We start from the raw sequence: 24,162 nt of genomic DNA, 5'->3' as shown, positions 1-24,162 counted from the left end.
TACGACAGGTGTAGACACTAAACGTGACATGATCCAAATTGGTTGATGTCTTGAAAGGCACTATGTTCTTCAGATGGTGATTTTGAATTAACCTACTGCTGTGTATGTCAATGATACACATGTTAGCTGTCCTGAAAAAATAATAGTACAATTGCAGATGTTATAGGGAATTAAAAGCTTTATACACCTTTCAACCTAGCATCAGCAACCTACAAAATACACCAAAAGAAGAATGACACTTGTACGTAGTAACTATTTCCTGGCAGATGGGACCTGCATGTGTGCCCTTAGTGGAAATTCATTGCAAATTGTTAGTATTTATACAAGTTTCCTTCAGATATGGAGCAGAACAGATGAAGGTTGCAGAAAAGTTTTTTATTTACCCATCTGTGAATGTGAAAATGTCCAACACAGACCACTCTGACAACAGTGGCAAAGTTTGTGCCCCACCCCCCCCCCCCCCTTGAAACAATAGTCTAAGGTGAATATCTATTTTTGACTGAAGAAAACAGTAACATATTGTTAAGCATCCTGTTGAATATTCAATCAATTCTCACAGACCATATCCAAGATAACATTTAAAATTTACACCTTGTGTACCAAAACTGAACTCAATTTCCACTGAGTAAACAGAAACCACTGCACTTGTCCAGCAGTCCTCAATACTAATGTTTGCTAACAAGTTAAGCTCAAAATGCAAAACAAAGAAGAAAGTGTACTTTATATTCATTATTCTGATATATATTGTCAGTATTAGGTTTAGCTGTTAAAAAAAAATACATGATTGGTTTCAAGAAAAACTGAAAAGTTAAATGTTGGTCGCAACTTTTCAATATTCTTACTAATTATTGTCATTCTCAATGTAGAATTCTTCCATAACTACAGACCTTACCTGTTGCAGCCATAGCCAAGTACTGGTCAGAAAGGTATCAATTTTTGGCTGGTTTATCACACACATTCAACTTGTCTTAAGTAACCTTCAGGTCTTATAGTGGTTACATACACCCTGGGTACACTACCAGTAATAAGTCCACACTTAGCCCTTTTGAGACATTAGAAGAACTGTTAAATCAAACAGAGCTGTAAACAACAATGCAACATAACCCCTGAATATGGGATAGATAAACAACGTAAGAAGCAGATTATTTTAATAACTCAAGTTGGGAAGGAAGTGGGTACACAAAACTACTACCAAGAATAAACTACACACTACTTGGTCCTCATATTAGATAATTAGATGAAGTAAGTGTTAAATCAAACCAGAGCTGCATACAAAAATGTGACAACCCTTTCACAGAATTTTAGTGAATATGAGAAAGATAATGTAAGAATCAGATAAGTTTAATAATTCAAGTTGTGAAGGAAAGTGGGTACACAAAGTTACTACCAGCAGTAAACTACACTACTTGGTCCATATTTTAGATATTAGAAGTAAGTGTTAAATCAAAACAGAGTTGCATACAAAAATGTGTCATAACGCTTTAACAGATTTTAGTGAATATGATAAAGTTAAACAATGTAAGCAGCAGATTATTTTCATAACTCAAGTTGTGAAGTGACTATTTGCTTCATCAAACTGTGGACTGGAATAAAACAGTAGACAAAGTAATTTTGGAATATGCATGGACAATTTAACTTCTGTGCATTTTTTTCAATATTTTTCGAGTCCATAACTGCCTTAAATTCCTGGTGATTCATTTGATTCACTTATTGATTTATTTATTGATCTGAGTCCCTAATAACTTGTTCTTAATTCATCCTCTTTTGGTCAGCCATTCTCATTGAGAAAATAAATGAAAGTAAACAGTTGAATGTTACAGAAAACAAAACCTAAACAGACCTAGTTAAAGTGATAGAGACACTGTTTCTTCAGGATTACTTATAATAATCTTCAAACATTATCAATTTCATTGATTGAATAAGTATTTAGCAGTGAAGGCTGGTATTGGAGCTCCAGTTGGGGTTCCAGGGAAGGGTCCTGATGACCCTGCAATATCAATGTGAGTGTATTTGATCGGTTTGCTGGAATCTTTGCCATGCTGTAGGAAGAAAGACAGAAAACAATGTTAATTATATGGACATGGGTTTGGGAGAGGGTGTAACAAGGATTGATTGAAAGTTATAAAAAGAACAATGTGGGAGGCCTATGTTGAATGTATTAACCAAATATCATTTGAGTACTGACTAGTCTTACTTTCCAGCTCTTGATGAAATCTTGCACAAAACTACACTTTAAAACAAACTTTTAACAAACTTATTTGCTGCCTATCTCGTTTGGCAAGCTCTGGTGCATGCACACCCAGGGTTTACAAATTTATCAGAAACTTAACTTTTATTGGGCTTTTGGTGTTTTCAGTTTTTGCTTGCTTTTAATTATACTCTATCACCTCCCTCAGAAACTATTACATATTATAAATAATGTCACACAGAAGAATTTTTCCTTCACAAATGTAGAGGGATTCTTTCTTTATACCATACACAGACTATCCCTCATTATCTGAAGCCCTACCCCTCCTCTTGAATATTGATGTCCAGGTAATGTCCTTGACAACATTTGTTTATGTGAAGCACTTAAAACCATTTCTTCCGAGATTGTCTGGTAGCCATGTATGAAGTGTTGACTGATACAAGTGACAACATGTTAATCAGGGTTTTGATACCCTAGCTAACAATTCAACAAGGCCTGACTCGGCTTCAGTTTGGAATAATTTGAAAAGTCCATAAATGCTCTTTACATATATCAACAAATTTTCTGAAATTTACCATTCACAAAGGATTTAACTACTATGCAATACCTTGTCAAGACCAGAGGTTACAATGAGGAAGGCTGCAGGGAATTGATGGCCTCTCGGAGTGGCAGACGATGGTTGGTTATTACACTGTAAGACATCCTCGTATTCAGACTTGCCTCGACAGAAGTCGTAGTCCTTCGATAGCAAAGAAACAAATCAAGAATGTTAGCATAGTAATAATACATTGAATTGTTCACAGGGGTAGGGTTCAAAGGTATTTCAATCTTACGTGAAAGGTGAAGTGCATTCCCTCTAAACTAGAGTTTGCTAGTATGTGCAACCTTTTTCAGAAAGTAGTCACTGGAGTTTTATTATTTTAAGGGATACAATAAACAGTCATTCAAAACATGGGGGTGGGGGGAGGGGGAGGAACCTGATAGTAAACTAGAACAAACAATACTAGAACAACAGATATTATACAAGAACAATACCTACAGACAAACAATTATACTAGAACAAATATAAATCATCACTGGACTCAAGATACCGATCTTAATAACATAATGAATTCACCTTAAAGGAGACACAAACCGGACCACTTTATCTGGTCTATCTGATTCAGATGACTGTGATGAACAACTGTCCCCAAACCATCCTAATAAAACCCTAATTCCATTTAAAGCAAGGCCAAAGCCTTCAGCAAGTCTTAATTTCAGACCAAATTTTTTTGTGGTTTCCTTTGCAAATGATGAATCTATAAAAAGGTCCTTAGTGCGTGTAAACGCGCTCACACGATGTGTTGTTTGTGTATTGTTACGAAGTGTGCGTCATGTAAAGTTGCAGTGCTACTGCGCGTGTGCGTGTTTGTGCGAGTGTGCGTGCGTGAATATGTTTGAAATTTGTTGTTTTCGTTGGTTCTGTCTTTACGTTCATTTACCGTAATTTGAGTTCAGTCGATATCAAGAACGTATTGAAGAAAGAAGTATTTTCCAGTGTTAAACCAAAGATTTTATGTAAGTTGTGTTTTTATTGATATAACGTTGTATATTTGTTGCATACATGATTATTTATTCTGTATGATTTGGATTTATGTATTTATTCTTCAATAATTGACTTATTCATTAATCGATTTCCTGATTGTTTAATTACAAACGTATGTTTCGTTTTTATTTATTTAGTTACCAGATTCACAGATTGACAGATTAGCAGACTGACAGATTAACAGATTAGCAGATTAACAGATAGTTACCAGATATCAAAGCTAATAAACCACGAATCGACTCAACATTTCTTCTGCGTTGAATAATCTTTGGATTACAGGAATACGGATTAAAGAAATCTATATTGATTTACAGTAAATAAAATCTATAATTGAAGATGTCAACGGACGAAGCCCTTACGATGAAGACGCTGTTAATACGGCGCAGGAATAAGAAGGGGACCTTGACTAGAGCGATTAATTCTATTTCTACTCTCATTAGAGAGGACGCAGGAATAGACTCTGTGAAGGAACTCTTAGAGAAAGCGAATACAAATTTAGAAGCAATAGAAGAGGCCCATCAAGCTGTGATTGAAAAGCTTTTGGAAGAAGATAAGTTTATTTTGGAAGAAGAATGGATGGCGGACGTAGTCAGCAAGTTCATCGCCGTAAAGATCGAAGTCGAGAGGTATGTAGACCTCAGCAGAAAAGGGCCCGAGAGGATCTCAGAAGCTCCCGAAGGCGACGAGGAAAAGAGGTTAACCGACAATGATGATAACGGTATTTTTACTAAGAATAGTAACGTTAGTCATTGTGTTAGCTCTAAGGAAGTTAATGTTATTACCGATGGTAATAATAGTAACGTAGACATGAAGAATGGTGAAGGTCTTCCACATTTAAGTTCAAATAGGTATAGTTCTAGTTGTGATTCCAACTATGTATTCGGGTTTAACGAACTCAAATTGGCATTAGAGTTACCGAAGGCTGAGGTATTTGAGTTTAATGGAGACCCCACAGATTATTGGTACTTCATAACCAATTTCGAAGTTAACGTGGCAAGTAAATTGAGCGGCGATGCCGCGCGTTTGCAGTATTTGCTGCAGCTATGTAAAGGTAAAGCGCGTTTCTGCATCGAAAGTTGCGCGCTTCTAGGTGACGAAGGTTACGAAAGCGCGAAGGCAATTTTGAAACGTCAATTTGGTCAACCGCATCTGATTCTGAATTCTTTGATGAGTAAATTGGTTAGTCGCAAATCGATTAAGGCTAATGACGGAGAAAGCTTGTGGAAGCTCATATCCGAAATGCAGAGGTGTTACGTTACCTTAACTCAGATGGGGTATGTAAATGACCTAAATTCAACAAGTAACCTTCTTAAGATTCACAGTTTGTTACCTGTTTATCTTCAAACTGGGTGGGCAAATGTCGCCCAAAAGATACATGAGAGTAGAGAACCAGAATTTAATGACCTTCTATCGTATCTGACAGGTCAAGCTGAAATTTCGTCTAACATGTTTGGTAGGAATATAGGCAAGTCGAGTAGCGTAGTGAGTGACGAGAAACCTCGCGTGAAATCTAATTTTATGAAAGGTAGATCTCTTAAGTGTTTTGCCTGTGATGATGATCATAGGATTTTTGACTGTGAGTCGTTCTGCAACATGAGTTACAACCAGAGGCTAGACATTGTTAGGACAAAGAGGTTGTGTTTTAGGTGCCTATTTCCTGGTCATTCGGTGGCTAAATGTAGAAGGGATACCGTTTGCACTTTTTGTCAGTCTAACAAACACAATGATCTACTTCATCCTCCACCCAATCAAGAGAATATCTCTGTTATGTCAAACACTGCTGTTTGTGGTAGTAACGTTTTCTTGAGAATTCTGCCGGTTACAGTGACCGGTAACAATGGTAATCGGGTGCATACCCTGGCTATTTTGGACAGTGGGTCAGACACTACTCTGTGTTCAGAATCCCTAAGGAAGAAGTTAGGTGTTAAGGGAAAACCGACGTCTTACACGTCTTCGACGGTTAACGGAGTCGAACCTAAGATCGGTTCAACATTTGATATTAGCGTCAAAGGGGAGAATGAAAGTAACGATTTGTCAATAACTGCTCTCTCTGTTCCAAAACTACCCAATAGTGATGATAGTGTCCCCTCTGCTCGTGACCTCAACCGGTGGCAACATTTGAAACTTATTCCCTGGGGGGATATCTCAAGATACAACCTTGAGCTACTAATAGGGGCGGATGTTCCCGAAGCATTTTGGGTTATGGATGAGAGGCGTGGTGGAACGGGGGATCCGTATGGAGTAAAGACACCCCTTGGTTGGTCTGTTATGGGTCCTACAGGTTTCAGTGGTCGTAGCGATAGAAAGAACATCCATCGTATATCTTGTTGCTCGAATGGAGAGATCTTAAGTTTACTTAAAAGTTCTTGGTCTGTAGACGATGCGAGTATTGGTGAAGGTGATTCTGTCCAAGACGAGAGAGCCAAAGGTATATTAGAATCTACTGCCTCACTTACTAGTGAAGGTCACTACCAGATAGGACTTCTGTGGAAGGATGATTACCATTTCTTGCCTTCCAATAAACCGTTAGCTGAATCACGTCTAAGAAACATAAAAGTTGTTCCTTATGAACTGAATGGCTTTCTTACCTACAATGTCCTGATTATGTAACTCGTTGTCCCTGGCCGTGCGCTGTAACGCATAGCCGGCGCAAGCTGGACTTGACGTGGCACCAAAGAGATGCACCGTCATTCTATATTCAAGCGGTTCACTTTCTAGATTACCGCCAGGCCACCACAAGAACCTGAAGACATCGCGGTCTTCGCTTATCACCTGCACTTGGTGAAACATTGCCTCTACGTCAGCAACTAGTGCAATTCGCTGCTGCCTAAATCTGTGGAGAACACCCACGAGACTGTTTATCGTGTCTGGGCCTTTCAATAAACACGAGTTTAATGAAGTATCCCTCCACTTCGCTGCACAATCATAGACTACTCTGACCTTGTCTTTGTGGGGATGAACAACTGGATGGTGAGGCAGTAGATTCTAATATACCTTTGGCTCTCTTGTCTTGGACAGAATCACCTTCACCAATACTCGCATCGTCTACAGACCAAGAACTTTTAAGTAAACTTAAGATCTCTCCATTCGAGCAACAAGATATACGATGGATGTTCTTTCTATCGCTACGACCACTGAAACCTGTAGGACCCATAACAGACCAACCAAGGGGTGTCTTTACTCCATACGGATCCCCCGTTCCACCACGCCTCTCATCCATAACCCAAAATGCTTCGGGAACATCCGCCCCTATTAGTAGCTCAAGGTTGTATCTTGAGATATCCCCCCAGGGAATAAGTTTCAAATGTTGCCACCGGTTGAGGTCACGAGCAGAGGGGACACTCTCATCACTATTGGGTAGTTTTGGAACAGAGAGAGCAGTTATTGACAAATCGTTACTTTCATTCTCCCCTTTGACGCTAATATCAAATGTTGAACCGATCTTAGGTTCGACTCCGTTAACCGTCGAAGACGTGTAAGACGTCGGTTTTCCCTTAACACCTAACTTCTTCCTTAGGGATTCTGAACACAGAGTAGTGTCTGACCCACTGTCCAAAATAGCCAGGGTATGCACCCGATTACCATTGTTACCGGTCACTGTAACCGGCAGAATTCTCAAGAAAACGTTACTACCACAAACAGCAGTGTTTGACATAACAGAGATATTCTCTCGATTGGGTGGAGGATGAAGTAGATCATTGTGTTTGTTAGACTGACAAGACTTACTAGTGAAGGTCACTACCAGATAGGACTTCTGTGGAAGGATGATTACCATTTCTTGCCTTCCAATAAACCGTTAGCTGAATCACGTCTAAGAAACATAAAACGTAAGCTATTAAGAGACAATGTAATGCGTCAAAAGTATACAGAAACCGTAGAAGGTTACATTGCGAAAGGTTATGCCGAACAGGTTCAAGGTGAAGGTAAGGCTGGTAATGTTTGGTATCTGCCTCTCCTCCAAAAACGCCATAAGTGGAATGTTCCGAAAGAAAATGTTGTCGTTGGGGACATAGTTCTCCTCACCGACGAAACAATTCCACGCGGAAAATGGCCTTTAGCTAGAATCATTACAGTTTTCAAGAGTAGCGATGGGAAAGTAAGAAGCGTTGAGGTTAAGGTTCGTAATAAAATACTCAAAAGACCGATTACGAAATTGTGTATTGTAAAGAGAATGTCTGATTAGTCTCATTGTTGATTTTTCTTTGAATATATATTACTTTGTCTCAGTGTACTTAATTGTTTGATTGGTTGTAAATGTGTGTAAAATCCATATGATTTAACAGGGGGGAGTGTAAACGCGCTCACACGATGTGTTGTTTGTGTATTGTTACGAAGTGTGCGTCATGTAAAGTTGCAGTGCTACTGCGCGTGTGCGTGTTTGTGCGAGTGTGCGTGCGTGCGTGAATATGTTTGAAATTTGTTGTTTTCGTTGGTTCTGTCTTTACGTTCATTTACCGTAATTTGAGTTCAGTCGATATCAAGAACGTATTGAAGAAAGAAGTATTTTCCAGTGTTAAACCAAAGATTTTATGTAAGTTGTGTTTTTATTGATATAACGTTGTATATTTGTTGCATACATGATTATTTATTCTGTATGATTTGGATTTATGTATTTATTCTTCAATAATTGACTTATTCATTAATCGATTTCCTGATTGTTTAATTACAAATGTATGTTTCGTTTTTATTTATTTAGTTACCAGATTCACAGATTGACAGATTAGCAGACTGACAGATTAACAGATTAGCAGATTAACAGATAGTTACCAGATATCAAAGCTAATAAACCACGAATCGACTCAACATTTCTTCTGCGTTGAATAATCTTTGGATTACAGGAATACAGATTAAAGAAATCTATATTGATTTACAGTGCGGTCCTCGACACGACCAAACGATGGCATTCGTCTCAGTATTAACACTGGTAACATTCTACATTGAAAATTTGATGAGAAGTTTAAGGTTTCATATCCTAGTCCCACTATGGCATCACACATTTACAATCTGACAGTCCAAATTAAACAGGATTCTTCTTAGCTGTTTAGGAGAGTGGAGACTCAACAGTATAAGAACAGACTTCATTACAAACTCGTACTTACATCACGACGGATTGTGGAGATTTCAAATGGGTCTCCGATGGTATGGCCAAATTTCTGAATGCTCTGAGCAAACTCTTCCTTCTGAGCAGGTCCATTGTCCATCACAAGCTGTATAGAAGGAATGATGTTGGTTTTCAAGAAAGGGTAAATTCTTCATCATCATAAACAATACTCATCTTCACCTGAAATATTACTTTGACTAAGACATTTCCAACCCAGATACACACAAAAATCTTCAACAAATTTGTTTAGTGGTCATATTTTGTTTTACAGGCTGGATGAACATCTGCACTTTTAATATTAATATTTAAGAAAAAAAGGCTACTGTAACTTGGTTTGATTGAGGCAAAGCAAACCCTAGGTGTCAATCAAGAGTAACAACCTACCAGATATTCTATTAATTACCTGCTAGTAAGTGCTTCCTTATTCTACTGTTTCACTAGTAGTTTGCTGATTGCTCAGTTAAAACCCCGCAAATTTGAGTATTCCATTGTTTAAAAAGGAACTGTGTGTAATCTTTGGAGTAAACTAACATTGGACCTTCTTGGTCTTCAGGCAAAAATTTAAAGAAAATAACAACAACCATCCTGAAAACAATCTGTTTCTGGTTTTCTTCTTGGTGTCCTGTCTATTTGAAAGTCAATGTTCCCGGAATAAGATATTTGGCTGTGAAATCAATGCTTATGTCCGGGTTGTCATTAAGCCCATGAGCAGAGAAGTGACTAACTTGGAATAACAAAGAAGTTGAAATCGGGAATTTAATTCCTTCAGTGCTGTCTTGGACCGGATCAACTTAGTGACCTAATAACACTTTCTGACCTTAAGCACCGACTAAGTGACCTAAAATACTTTCACAATGTGAATCTGCTATGTAATTAAATATATTAGAAAAACACTGTTTGATAACTAGAATACAGTCTTTTATATAGAAGTTAATGGTCAATTAATGATTACGATAATAATGAGTTAGAACTGACGGATGAAATTGGTGAGGTGAATCTGCTATGTAATTAAATATATTAGAAAAACACTGTTTGATAACTAGAATACAGTCTTTTATATAGAAGTTAATGGTCAATTAATGATTACGATAATAATGAGTTAGAACTGACGAATGAAAATGGTGAGGTACCTTGCTAGCTCTATTCTAAGAAATCAGGGACTTGGCTATTCTGAATTAACAACCAGTTTAAGATATGATACTAGTAATACATCAGATATAACATAATCAACTTCATAACATATAGTTGTCAAGGTTTTGATGTCACTTCTTGCAGTGACATTGAACAAAATGTACAAAGGCTATACATTTTGAGACTGATATTACCCACATATAGAGAATACCCCACCCCCCCTCCGAAGTAAATTTGCATGTTTGGCAGCAGTGTCATTATAACAATTGTCACTATTGTGTTTGCTAAAAACACTGACTTCACTTCCGACCCATATACCATACAGTGACAGGGGCCATGATGACTGTGCTATGTTAATGTTAGGCCAGACTACCAGTAGCTGTGGTCAACTCCTGCAATACTCCCAAGACCACCTAGTGATGTCATGACTAAGCTGGGGTATTCTACCGATGGTCATCATGAAACAAGTAAGGCAGCTTTACTTCTGACACAAAGTACTAGTTTTATTTGAGTGAATGGACTTACAGAATAGTTTGGTCCGACCGCTCTGATGGCATGACCTGTCAGTGTTGCTATGGTGAAAATATGTGGGTTGACTTCTCCCGATGCCTGTAGATGAACGCAAGGAAACAACTTATGAATCACAAACCTAGTTTGGTATAAGAGACATTGTCACCCCATTCACTCTGTTTAGGTTTTTCTCCTTTGCTGAAATGCTCACTTAACAGTATTTGTATGTTAAAGACCATTATCAATAAATCAACTATTATTATTGATAATTTTTTCAAAGCACTTATGGTCTCTTGAGAGATAGATTTGCTAAACAGTGATTCAATCACCATTTAACAAAAACTACTGTCAACTTTTGAAGAAAAAAGTGTACATAAATTCTAGCAATTTTTTTTTATTTCTTTCATATTACCTACTTTATTACCATACTATAGAAAAGTAAGTTATTAATCATCAATTTTGTTGCCCATGATTTGGACCTTTCCAAAAGTATCTTTCCTGATAATGTCACCAGATATACTGACATGTGAACAAAGTCTGTATGTATTTGAATATGAAAAATTCATATCTCACAAAACCTGGTAAATATTCAACAGCTGGGTAGAAAGGCTACATCAAATACAATAACAGCCCCTTTCAATTGCTTATGAAATTATGTCTTTCCATTATGTGTGATACATGTCCTCATGACCCTACTGATGTCACAATCCTAAAAAATATTTGGACATAAAACAGCTAAATTGCATAATGTGCCACAATTTTTTTTGCATGAGCAAGTATCGCTAAAGCTGTCTTCTTGCAGATGTATCTAATGTGTTATGTCAAGCATACTATGCCAGAAGGAAACGTCCACAGATATGAAATTACTGGTTTCATAGATAATAATTACAACTGTCTAGTTTTTATGAGTCTGCATGCTCTTTATGACAATTTTTCATTTTTCTCTCTGGGAATTTGTTGATCATATTATTTACAAGGACCAATCCAGCTCTTTGGTTTATCATCAGGTAGCCAACAACAATGGCAAACTCTTACCAATTCTTTCATCTCACAGAGTGGATCGGCCATGGCCATCCTCCCTTCAGCATCAGTGTTACCCACTCGAACTCTGACCCCTGCCCTCGAGGTGATAATCTCGTCGGCGACGTAACTCTCTGTTAGAATAGAGAGAAATAAAGCATTTGATAACATGTATAGAAATCTAAAATTTCATTTACCATTTTCCACAAATTTCTCGTCAGAAATTTCACTAGAATGCTTAGATTATGTTTCTCTGTAACGTATCTAAAAGAAACGTTGACCTGGACTATTCTTTTAATGTAATCAGCTACTCCAAGTGCATACGTAACAATCAATGTACTACAGAACTCGCAGTGTTTGACCTCAATACAAACAGAGTCTGGACACAAGAAGATTACCAACAAAGCTTACAAGAAAATTAGAAAACTGTGAAATTTGAAGCAAATTATGAAGTACAAACAAATGATTAGACAGAGCCAAGATTCAGGATAGAGACTTTAGTGGCAACAAGTCCTGTGCTCTAACAACTTAGCTTCCCGCCAGCACTCGTTTTAGTGCGACGTTTCATTTACCATTTCTTTAATGGGTGTTACTGCACACCATGTAACCCCGGGTCACAGAACATTTTCATTTGATACAAACTAGAAAGCACCTGGGACGTTACTTCATTAGACTTTTCATATCATTAGGTATATTGAATGCAAACCAGATTGACTGTGACGGGTAAATTATTGACTTAAAAAATTGTTCGAGATAGACATGCAGCTTACCAACACCGACGCTATTTCTGACCATAGCCATCCGGCCGATCACTTTAATGTTTTGTGGCCTCAGTATGTTCAAAGTCTGAAAGTAACCAGCCACAAATGCTGACCCACATTTGTCCCTGTGTGAAAGGGAGAACAAACAAAACAAGATTTTTTTTGTTTCATGAAAATAAAGTGCTTCTTTGAACCTCTTATGACCTGTCTCCATCTTTGGACTTCAGTTTCTCAGCAATCATGTTTTACAACAACATTTACAACTGTCAGGTTTACCCAAGGTGTGTCTCCTCAAGGAATTTACTTTTGAAACCCCTCTTCACCACATATGACCACAGGGTTTTCATAGAGATATATAATGTGTATCTAGGCACTGCCCCTTGTTGACAGTAAGTTATCTTTGACATATCACACAATCAAATAGATTCTCAATAAAAGGGTACTCACTAAATAAAAAGCTGTATACAACTTACATACAGTTGACTTTACAAGTTTAATACCAAGTTGGCAAACTTGTAAAACTTTGAGCTGAGCTGAATTATCATGTTTACAAGGCTCTAACAACCGATCTCTATTTACCATAAACGACCTTTGACTTCTACCATGGGTAACATGTGGTTCCTCCTGTCACCAATATCAACCTACGCACTCAAGGTTGGTATTCCACTCGCCTATAGTTTATAGTTATTTTATTTACAAGCCATGTTATTATCCCCATATTTTCTTGTAAATCAGCTGCTGCTACCAGCTGTTCCTCTATGTCATTTGAGCACCACTCAGTAGGTACTTGTCTTCACAGTGTGATGATAAGTGACATTCTAGTTCACTGCATATTAGCTTTGAGCTGCATCTCGGAAGTAATGCAAAACTCAACCTGTTTACATAACTTAATAGTGCCACTGTGCCGCAGACTGTGCCATAGGGAATCACACATATACACCACTAGTCTGCAGAGCAACCACTTGCAAGCGTAATTTCAAAGACTTTAACATATTCATAGGCATTTGATATACACAGTTGAGCAACACCTTTCACAAAGATTTGCACAGTTTTGCCTGCATAAAAGATACAAATATTGGGGGCGTCCACGGGGACAAATGCGCGGGAGTAATGCAAATAGCAGGGCCTCGCATGCAAAGGTGAAAGCTTGGCTTTAATTAACAACTATAGATCACATACTGTTATTCTATTAATAAATGTTAAACTTTCTAACAGTATAAGTAGTGATAACCTGTGATCTTAACAGCATTACCTTCATAACTTAGCACAAGTGAGTCGACCTTAAACCAGAAAGACAAGACACATCTGTGTCGAATATTTACAATCTTATACGACGGAAAAAGTAGCATTCAATCTGAATTTCTGGTTGAAGCTCTCGACTTTACGACCAGAGCTAATCAAATCCCGCTTCCACTTGTGCAAAGCTCTATGATTTCTTTAAAGGATGCTTACCTGTGCATACCAGCCATATGTCCTCCATGCTTGATGTCAGCCCCTCCTGTGTCGTAGGTCACACCCTGTAAAATAAAATAATAACATAAAGTTATGTTACATTTTCACATATTCCTTGCATAAACTTACCTGCAGGAGTAAGAAAAACCCACTGAGACTGCGTTAAGTAAACCATCAAATTAACCACAAACATTGGAGTGTCAGCTGAATTTTTCGATGGGTGTGATCAATTGATACACTTAATTATGTTTGTGAATGAAATACCAAAACAAATAGATCTATTAGTCCACATCCTAATTATGATGAAACTGAATTAACAAGCTCTCTACAACCTAAAATAATTTTTGTACAACTGACAAGGTAAATTAATATTTTGGGGGAGAACCTACTATGCCCAATGACTCCCACATATATCTAAAATCTAATCTAAATGCGTCCTTAATCTGCATCCGATTCACTTTGCCCTCTCACAATTATACAATTACATACACGGGTATTCTGCACTTAAATATAAACAGTTTTCCCTCTCTTTTTAAGTTAATATTTGCAACAAAATGTAACTTAGTTATTCTCACTATTTTAACAAAACATTTCATATCGGCAGACGTCCAAACTTCCTCCTTACCTTTCCAACGAGGAGAAGCGTCTTCTCAATTTTCCCGCTTCCGGTGTACGTCAGGTTGATGATACGGCCTTGGTGCCGATTGACGAGACTAGCGCAGCGATTGACTGCAGCAAACAACGGGTAATCCTTCTCTATTGCAGGTAAATCAGACAAAACTTCCACCTACAAGAAATTTGGAAGAGGAGGAAGAGATGACTTGAAAGTACCCGGTTGCCTTGGTAACTTAATTCCTGTTTCCCGCCAGATTCACTCTGCACACTGGACCACCGTTCTCTACAATGCGAATGGAAGTTTTTTTCCCCATCCCTTTAGCTGACAGTTAGCCTTTGAAATAATGACAATAAAAGCTGCAGTTTTCTTCCAATATTTGACACAAATTGCTCAATCAAATTCAGCTGGATTCGACTTGACCATTGTAATGTTGATAGCTGTTGTTCTTTTTTAATTAGTGTATGGGGTTTGCGTACAACTAAGACGGATCGTGTTTTCAGTAAGTTTTAAGTTGCACTCGGCTTCCGAGTTACGACATATTTTATGCTCATGTTATAGTCGTAGCAGGAGACAAAATTTGTACTTGCAACAATCTGATGTACACTGAAAAGGGAATATCAAGACCTTGTCCATATATTCTGATGTCAACTCAAAGCAGTTGGTCATTTTCATTTCCAAGATATGTTAATACAAGAATTTACTGAACAAATATTTGTTTACCCAAAATGCAATCGATACCAATGCAATTTTGGATGCGATTCTTGTAAATAACATTTTTATTTCATAAATGTAACATTTTAGTGAGTCATTTTGCAGGAGAAAATTGCCAGACGCAATGTTATTAGAAAGAAGGCCAAAGGAAAAATGAAGAAAAAAAGAAAAGAAAAGAGAATCATATGAACCTTGACTTGACTGTCAGCAGAGTCGAACAATTCACGAACATAAGTAGCAACATTTGGTGGCGCCATTCGCTCTGGATCCGATCCACCGATGTCACGGTAGACAAGCCTACAAGATGAAGCGAGATATGTCTGTAAAATATCCATCCAAAGGATGATAACATCAACTATTATCAATAATACATCAGGAACAACAGAGTAAGGAAAAAAAGACAAGGTAGTGGACAGACCCTGGGTGGGGGAGGGGAAGAGGGTGAAGGGGGAGGATGATTTGAAAATGTCTGATTTGGGTAATTGGTGCCAAATGTTACTTGCCAATATCCGCTCTATGTTTGCACTCTCTAGCCAATCAATCCCTATAAGGTTGATTCCATTCTCATTAAAACCCCTTTTATGGATAAAAAAGGGAACATCACTGTCCTATTTCTCCTTAATCTAACATTCTGAAATCTATCAATTATACTAATTCTAATGGTTGTAAATCATTCTACTTATCATACTGTCAATGTTTGGTTTTTGTAAGTTATGGCTATTCTGTAGGCAAAGTCATTCCTAGATCAAGTCTCTCACCTTCCACTCTCGACAGCAATGGCTTTCTCCACCAGCGTCTTTGCCGTCTCTGCGGACTTATCGAAAACACCTAGGGCTTCTACTTTTTGAGCTCTTGGCTCAATATTCTCTCTGATCTCGATGGGCTGTAAGAGAAAAATGATCGGCATAAAATGAAATAACCAAATGGTTCCGTTGTCATGTGTTTAACTTACGAGTCTTATATCAATAGCATTTTAAAATGGAAGTAAAAGTCATAAATTTTCTAAAACTTCAAACCAGCATTTTATGCGTGTGTTATTATGTGTTTAATATTAAGTGTGTTATTTTATGTGTGTTGTTACATATGTATTACAATGAATCAATACTCATGAAGACATTCAGTCAAGAGTATACATATTTATTTAAACTTTTCTTCTTTTACACTTGTCTTTTATTTTATTTTATATTATTTTTTAAAACAGTTTATTACCTTGAACCTATCAAACTTGGTTCTATTTCTTTCTCTTTGCTTAACTTTGACAAGCTACAATCAAGTTATTCATTTAACTTGTTTTTTGTTTTTCTGTTTTTTTGATTATCAAGCAATTGTGCGTGTTAAACATCTGAAAGAAAATCCCTCTGCATTTTAACTTGACCGATAGCATTTGGTAATCAGAGACACAGCCATAGCTTTGAGATGAGGGCGAGAGAGACAGGAGGGGGGGGGGAGGGGGAGGGGGCAGGTTGGGGTTCAGGAGTCAGGACAATGTTCAATGTGGGTGAAACCGACACCTTTGATGGCAATTACGCTCATGGGTATGAAAATTAATCGGGGTGGGGGGTGAGGGTGGAGATGGCCTCCTGGCTGTTCTTGTAAATAACAGTAGCTCATTTGTGATGATGGAGACAACCGTAACAGTCAATAATTGGCAAAAACAATGCGTAGGAGATAATCTGGGAGAATCACTTACCACGTAGAGGGCATGGAGTGCACCGAGAAGACTGACCAAGGAACCATCAGGGTATTCCTTTTCTGAGACAGTGACAAACAATGGCTTCGAGAAACCAGCCTCCAGAGCCCTATCGGAGAAAGACATGTTAATACATACAGAGTGAATATCTCCATATATGAGCTACTAGATCATATGGATGCTGAACTTGTACAAGAAATGAGCTGGTACCCATGGTTACATACATATGAGCCAGTACCTTGGTTACATACATATAGTCATTGGAACAGGGAAGAAGAAAACCCTGGTATCTGGAAGGTCTTGGGTTCCGTATGCCCCTACTGACTGACCATTGGTTGGTTTTTCATGCAAGAGTAACCAAACCTATTTGCGATTGAAGTAGTACTCCAAATTGGTTAAAAGAAATCTTGAAAGAGCTAGAACTGTTTATGAGATTGTCGCCTGATGTGAAGGGCAAACTATACGCGACTGCCTTTCAGACTATATCTAATTGACCAAGTAGCACGTATAAGGGTTGACAGTGCTAACAATTTTATAACTATTCTGACTTCTGTAGATGATGGTGTTCTAGATGCATTGAATAAACAGGGACTGGTCAATTTACTGACAAAAAACCCTACCAATCACTACTTACACACAGTTCAGGCATACTGTGTATCTCTTTATAACAATCAGTTCAGGCATACTGTGTATCTCTTTATAACAAACAGTTCAAGCATATACTGTGTATTGCTTTATAACACAGTCAACAGTACCTCTACACAGCTACCTGTACATGTCTGCTGTCATGACACAATGTGCATGCCGCAAAGAGCAAACTAAACTTCTGTGGGTCTATGTATGGTGACACTGAAGCCCGTCACAGTAGAAGACAAGGCTGTGTTGTGTACATCAGCTGTGTATATATATGAGCCTTCCAGCATACATGTAATACAGAGAATATTCAGTAGCTATATGGCTAACAATGACACCTAGCTGCAGTACTTGCTGCATCCACACAATTTGGTGACTGTAAATTTCTTACTTGATATGCATCCGCAAATAATGTAAGAACGGAACTTCTTATAAAAACCCAAATTTAAATATATGCCGAAAACTAACCGCTTTACACCAGAGTTTGCTGCCTCCCCGAACCTCCTGACATCGTCGTAATCTCGATTCAAGGGACCAGTGGGTGAGAACACCATCCGTCCCAGGGTATGATCAGGTAGATGAACAAGGCTTGCTCTTGTGCTCACACTTTTATCCAACTGTAATTGGCAAAGAATAGAAATTGTTAATCTCTAGCAAACTTTATTCAACGAAATAGTTTACAAATGGAGTTTTTACAATTTCCAGAAACTATAAACCTCCACTAGTCATGGTGTATAGGTCAACCTCAAGCGATGGGTTAGCTGTTCACATAATCTATCTGGAATGAATCCTCTTGCAGGTTTTCTTTAATATCAATACACATCACTGGCTGGTGCTGCACAGATTTGGATTTTCTGAGAAGTTCAAATTTTTTACCGAACGCTCCCTAACACTTCGCCAAAACTTTAAAACCAACCAGATTAAAATGGATGTATAACAATCTGGAATTTGTGACCCTGAAGTAAGGTGAATCGGGACACAGAGCTAAAACGTTACCGTTATAGATTTGAGTGCAAATGCAGAATGGAGACATGTAGGCTAGAGGTTAAAGAAAATTGTGATTTCTGCATTTTTGCAAGGTCTAACATAACAATAAATACTATTATTCCATGTTATTAAAGCCTAACAGGTTTGATTCGCGAGAAAATTCATTATTGCTCTGTGAGTAGCGAGGACGGTGGTCCATAGCAACAAGAAATATTTACAATAAGAAGCAAACTGCTTAAACAATAAATAAAACCGATTGTTGCTACAACATGTCGAAAGAGCTCTGTCATTGTTCAAAAAAGAAAGTAATAGTCATCTTGAAAGTCCCAATCACACTGAATTTCCGTTTTAACGACTGACAAATTATACCAAGAATGCTCAAGTACTACCTCTTGTTTCTTCTGTTCTGTGGCAAATATAAAAGCCTCAGATAGAAAATCTTTGTTTTTCTCAGGTTTTTGCTTTTACTTTTTTTTTTTTTTTAAATGGTGGATTATACATTATCTTTGTTAGTATTTTTCATGCGGCAATCTTTCTAACTTTCCACTCAAATAACAAGTTGGGAATAAAAATATGATAAAATGTCTCACCTTAAGTGCATTATCCACTGCAGCCTTAGCAAATGCAAGCTCGCCCACGAGACTCTCTACACCAGGCGATACGACAACCAAGCCATCATACTCCTTGGCGTCCTCCAACGAAGCAGCCTTAACTAGACACGGTAATCTACACATGACAAGATCATAAATATAAAGTTAACAAGTTGACGTTGTTCACGGCTGGAAATGTTTGCATTTTTTATAACATATGTATTAAATGTTGGTCTTAGTTTTATAGCATCTCTCTACATCTCAGGACTCAACCTGTACCAGAAAGGCAACGCATTCTTTCTCTCGAAGGGCAGCTCGTCTGCCTGAAATTTAGTTTTGGTGCCCTGGCTTTTATATCAATTCTGGATTAGGTTTTAGCTCACATTTGGTACAAAATGACACTTTCCAGAAATATGTCAACTTCTGACATCTGACATATGACTTTCACCAGGCACAAGGAATAATTTAGTGTGCAAATTTTGTGTAGCTGTTTTTATGGCTATGAATTTGATCTCTTTAATATGTTTTCTGTATACAAACACTGCTCTACATCATTGCACTGGTATAGCAAGTTGCTCATTTTGCATAGAAATTAGCGATACGATACCAGTTGAAGTTATCGCCTCGGACGGCCTTTAAAGATTATCTATACCTTTATAGAGCAATATCATAATTTGCATTCAAACTTAAATGGAATGTAACATCGCTTTGTAATAATATTTAAAATTGCATGATGCTAGCAGTCAAATAATAAAACTACTTTTTGTCCATTATACTTTGTACCTTGAACTCTATCCACTATGAAGGCAAATCAATGAACTTAGCCCACAGATTACTGTGATAAACCCTTGCCAGTATTCAAATAAGATTGATAAAATGATGATAATGATCATGATGATATGAGTATCAACCTGTAATGACACACAGCATTAAGTGATTCACTTAACAAGATGAAACCAAAACTTTTTTTTGAGTCTAGGCCGGGTCAATGCCGTACCAATGTTTTGATTTGTTTATGCTATGTATACAAAACTCACAAAAGACTACCAAAGATAATTTCATAATTTTGAATATAATTACAGTATGTTAACTGGTGCATGTACCCATTCAAAAAGGAGACAACATTCCATCTTGTATTATCTCTATGTTTTTGGTTTGTGAAATGATTGCCCAAGTGCTTGCCATAATATCAGGTTTTTTTTAGTGGGATTATCTATTGTTTCAAGGAAAAGCTGCACATTGCTGAAAAAAATGTGACAGTGATCAATTAAACATGATCAGTAGCAATAGGTCGTATAGCATAAAATCACTGACCCCAAAAACTATCTATGAAAAAATCTTTTTGATCAGAAGCTGAACTAATGAACTCTCAAACTGTTTATTTGCCAATGTACTATATAAACTAATAGTTGCTGTGTACCCTGTTGTGTAATAACCAAAGATACTTTAATACCTTACTGGACAAAATCACCCAGAACAAATTTACTAAGATCTAGTGGATATGAATGATAATGCTGCTAGCTAATCATCTCGATAATTGACAAAGAAAAATTTACTGAACAATAAGTTCAAGCCAAGGCTATGCCGTTTAAGACTTTTCAATGCAGACCTGACCGCAAAGGACCAGTGACAGGGGGGAGGGATAAAAGAATACACAATGCACCATCAATAACAACATACAGTTAAGCACTGCAACCTAATAGTCAGGCTCAATAACAAGTGAACATATCTAAGTTGTCTCAGGAGTAAAAGGGGATCAGTATGTATGCAGTCAGAAAATCAGACAACTCATTAATCTATTTGAGTTTCCTTATCACCAAGGTTTTATTTGTTGATATTCCAACACTATGAATATTTGTTAATTTAACAATTCTTAACACTATTCTAATACCGAGTAATGATAACAAACAATGCGCTGCTGTTTCAAAGGGAAGGATTTACTGCATTAAAACTATACATATCAAAGAATATACATTGAATAGATGTTTTATATTGGTTCTAAATTTTCTCTCAAGCTCAAAGGACTTGTGATTACATAATGCTCTTTTGAAATATATGACCCTTTTTGCATTCCATATTTCAATCTTAGAACAGGTTATTTTGATGTGGTTAAAGGTAACGTTTATTAATATAAGGTTGTGAAGGCCATCCCTTCCTTCACACTGCAGTGTGTGGATGGGATGGGGGGGGGGGAGCGAGGGGAGGTACTCAAGGTAGGACAAGGTAGTGCAGTGATATTCAGACTATGAAGATGGAAGGTGGAGATCTAACACGACAACAACCTTATTATAATGTAAAGCTATACCATCACATTATATCTTCATTACATGTATACATGTTACACAGTCACACAGATCCTTAGCTGACACTCATCTTTTTTCTACCATCATTTGGACCCAATACTTTGTTTTGCTTGTCCTTGACCAAATCTGCAGTTGGATGGTTCCATATATATATATAAGCCAGCCATAGATCTCTTTATGTAAATTGGATGCAGAGTTGCATTCAAATAACTTACAAAGTCACTCTGTGATAAATCACACAAGGTCAGTGTCGAAACACGTTCCAGACTGACAAAGGATAGTGTTCACTTTCGATTTGTACAATTGTCCTAAGACTTCAAACCGGGATAGCCCGAGTTCTATTAGTTGTTTTTGACGGATGCAAATGATCATTTGATCCAGGTGAAATTGATGTTCAACATTCCTAGGTACCATGTTAGCATTATTATTATAAAGGTGAATTTGACATGAGGATGATTTGACATGAGAATGTGTTCCTCTTTCATAAGCAGAAAACATAAATTTAGTTCCTGGATTATCTTGTTAGGTCTGTATAATAACATTCTGTACAGTACAATTTCTTTTATTTTTAAAATTTATGTTGTTGTGCAATTATTTGTGTAAAAATTAAAGAAGCAAATATCTGAAGTCACTACTTGTTGTTGTCTGACATGTTATGTGATTATTCATTCTTTTCAATATTTAAATCAAGAAACTAATTGCCATGTATCTTCTAGATAGTAACTGTTGCATTTGACTGATTTGAGCAGTCTTGGATTTTTCTGCAAGAAATAATCATCAGGTGTTTTATAGTGTGTCCTGGGTATGACGTTTAACTGCATCCAGGCAGAGTGGGGAGGCTGTGTGTGGGGTTAGTCAGTCCCAGGATAACGTCTTATAAAAAGCACACAAGAAACCATTATTACCTACTATGCGACTGGCGGGTCGGTCGGCGCCATAAAACCGAGCGGGGCCCATGGGTTGGGTTTGGGAGCAGTCTGTATGGCGGATTGGCGTTGTTATTCTAAGGTTTCCATGGTATTGAAGGCACGCAGCAGCACCAGCAGTAGGTGTACGTGTAGTAAAGGGCGGTTGTACATGATAGTATGTTCTGGCCAGCTGCATCCGTAGCGGAGTGACGTCCCAGCGGATTATTAGTCTATAATTCTCTTGTATATACACAAGAAGAGAATGCCGACGGTTCTTTGAGGACTATGGCAAAACAGCAGCAGCAGCAGTTTTATAGCAGACTATATTGTAAAAGCATTAATGACATGTTTGAAATATGAAAGATCGATCTGAGCACTTTATTGGCTCCAATTATAGCACGCTATAGCTAGGAATGTTTTGTGCTTATGTAATCGACTTGCCACGGTCGTAAATCAAACCTCAGGCTGTACAATTAGCCTGCATAGCTTCTTAACACTGTGTGGAAATATGTTCATCTAGGGGTGTAGTTAATCATACAGTGTTCACACAAAGACCCTCATTGCATTGCAGACTATTTGGTAAAAAGAGGTCATTTTACGACCAAGGCAGGTCGTTTACGTAATTGCAAGAAATTTTTCCATGGTAACGCTCTATATTTGGGGTCTACACAGCAGACCTTTAAGATTGTTGTTCCATTTGTCATACATTACAGAGCAAATTTCAATTGTCATCCTGACATCCATGACTAACAAATTTCTGTTCCGACGACCGTAATGAGCTTTAGAGGTTGTCCAGCAGACGACTAGATGTTTTCACCAATTCCGATTGCACTTTAAACATCTCACCTACCTTAATTAATTCGCTACATTTCTACAGATCTGCAAACAAAAAGCATGACCTGGTTGTCTGAGGGATAACCACAAATTAACCTTAAACATTTACCCTGCATTAGCTTTCGAACAGCTAGATATCACTTTGAACATGGATATATTAATAAATGTTAAAAAGTTATACCGACTTTTCCTTCTTTATTTGGCCGTGGCTATTCTTACGACTAGTCGTAACAATTATTTATAAACTATTCTTACGACATCGGCGAATTCATGCGCAGTAAAGTAAATAAAGGAACTGTGCATGTAGTAGGGGTAACCCTAACCCTAACCCAACCCCTAACCAGAAAATATTGTTACTCCTAGTCGTAAAAACAGCCACGTTAAAGCAACTGTGCATGCGTAAAAGGGAATTATTGTTACGACTAGTCGTAAGAATAGCCACTTTGTTTTTATTTACAGAAGCCAAAACATATTAGCACAAGGTTGAGAAATAAACATGCAAAACAGAGAAAATATTCCAGCTAATGAATATGCTAGTCTTAATAGATACACTGACATTTCACTGTTTGGTAAACAGTGAAGCTACCTTACATATTCGAAGGAGGTTTCGATTTTAACGTGAATTTGTGTGTTCTTGCGGGTGGTTCAACAGCAACCTTACAAATACAATTACATGCTGCTGAAGCCCTATACAACATTGTGCACTCAAAGTAATGCCTTAGCTGTGCCTAAGCCGAAAAGAAGTTGGAACCTGTGACCATATCGTAACTAGCCTAACTTGAGTTTAGTCCTATAATGTAAGATACACACTGAAGTAATTCTTCTCTGATAATTACCTTATATTAGCCATGGTGGTGCCGGGAAAATATCGGGCGAGATACAAGTGGCACTTAGAGAAATTGTTCGTAGGTACTTTTAGGCACAGTCGTGGCACGTTCGATATTACGCCTGAGAGATGTGCACGAAAGATCATTTCAGAGCGGTCGGGTTCGTACGAGCATGTGACTGTACAATTAAACCTTCCGGGGATTCTATTTTTTTTAATAGAGGTCACAAAATTATTAGTTGATTTGAAATGGGACTATTTTGCGCCATTTGTTTATATTTCCGTCAAAAGTTAGAACGCAACACCTAATGAATTA

General features: G+C 37.6%; 1 protein-coding gene across 1 annotated transcript; it reads right to left on the bottom strand.

Annotated features, from left to right (window-relative positions):
* Positions 1 to 716: 716 nt before the first annotated feature.
* LOC139967495 (putative aminopeptidase W07G4.4) lies at positions 717 to 24,018 on the bottom strand. Its single transcript, XM_071971371.1, has 14 exons — positions 23,857 to 24,018; positions 18,976 to 19,111; positions 17,867 to 18,015; positions 16,766 to 16,874; positions 15,834 to 15,958; positions 15,267 to 15,372; positions 14,374 to 14,535; positions 13,749 to 13,813; positions 12,306 to 12,421; positions 11,551 to 11,669; positions 10,531 to 10,614; positions 8,873 to 8,980; positions 2,796 to 2,927; positions 717 to 2,039 (listed from the first exon to the last, which is right to left on the bottom strand). The coding sequence occupies exons 1-14, from the start codon at positions 23,991 to 23,993 to the stop codon at positions 1,908 to 1,910; spliced, it is 1,680 nt and encodes a 559-aa protein (XP_071827472.1). The 5' UTR covers positions 23,994 to 24,018; the 3' UTR covers positions 717 to 1,907.
* Between the last annotated feature and the right edge of the window lie 144 nt (positions 24,019 to 24,162).

This window comes from Apostichopus japonicus, chromosome 5, assembly GCF_037975245.1.
Source record: "Apostichopus japonicus isolate 1M-3 chromosome 5, ASM3797524v1, whole genome shotgun sequence".
Lineage (NCBI taxonomy): Eukaryota > Metazoa > Echinodermata > Holothuroidea > Aspidochirotida > Stichopodidae > Apostichopus > Apostichopus japonicus.
Note: the sequence above shows the minus strand (reverse complement) of the source record. Positions and strands in the feature narration are given on the sequence as shown.

Excerpts from the sequence above, each read along its gene's own strand:
- LOC139967495 (XM_071971371.1), bottom strand. The coding sequence starts at position 23,993 with ATGATCTTTCGTGCACATCTCTCAGGCGTAATATCGAACGTGCCACGA. Across the intron at positions 19,112-23,856 it reads ACCACCATGGCTAATATAAG|ATTACCGTGTCTAGTTAAGG; the intron begins GTAATTATCAGA and ends TGTCATGTGTAG. Across the intron at positions 2,928-8,872 it reads TCTCCACAATCCGTCGTGAT|GACTACGACTTCTGTCGAGG; the intron begins GTAAGTACGAGT and ends TTGCTATCGAAG.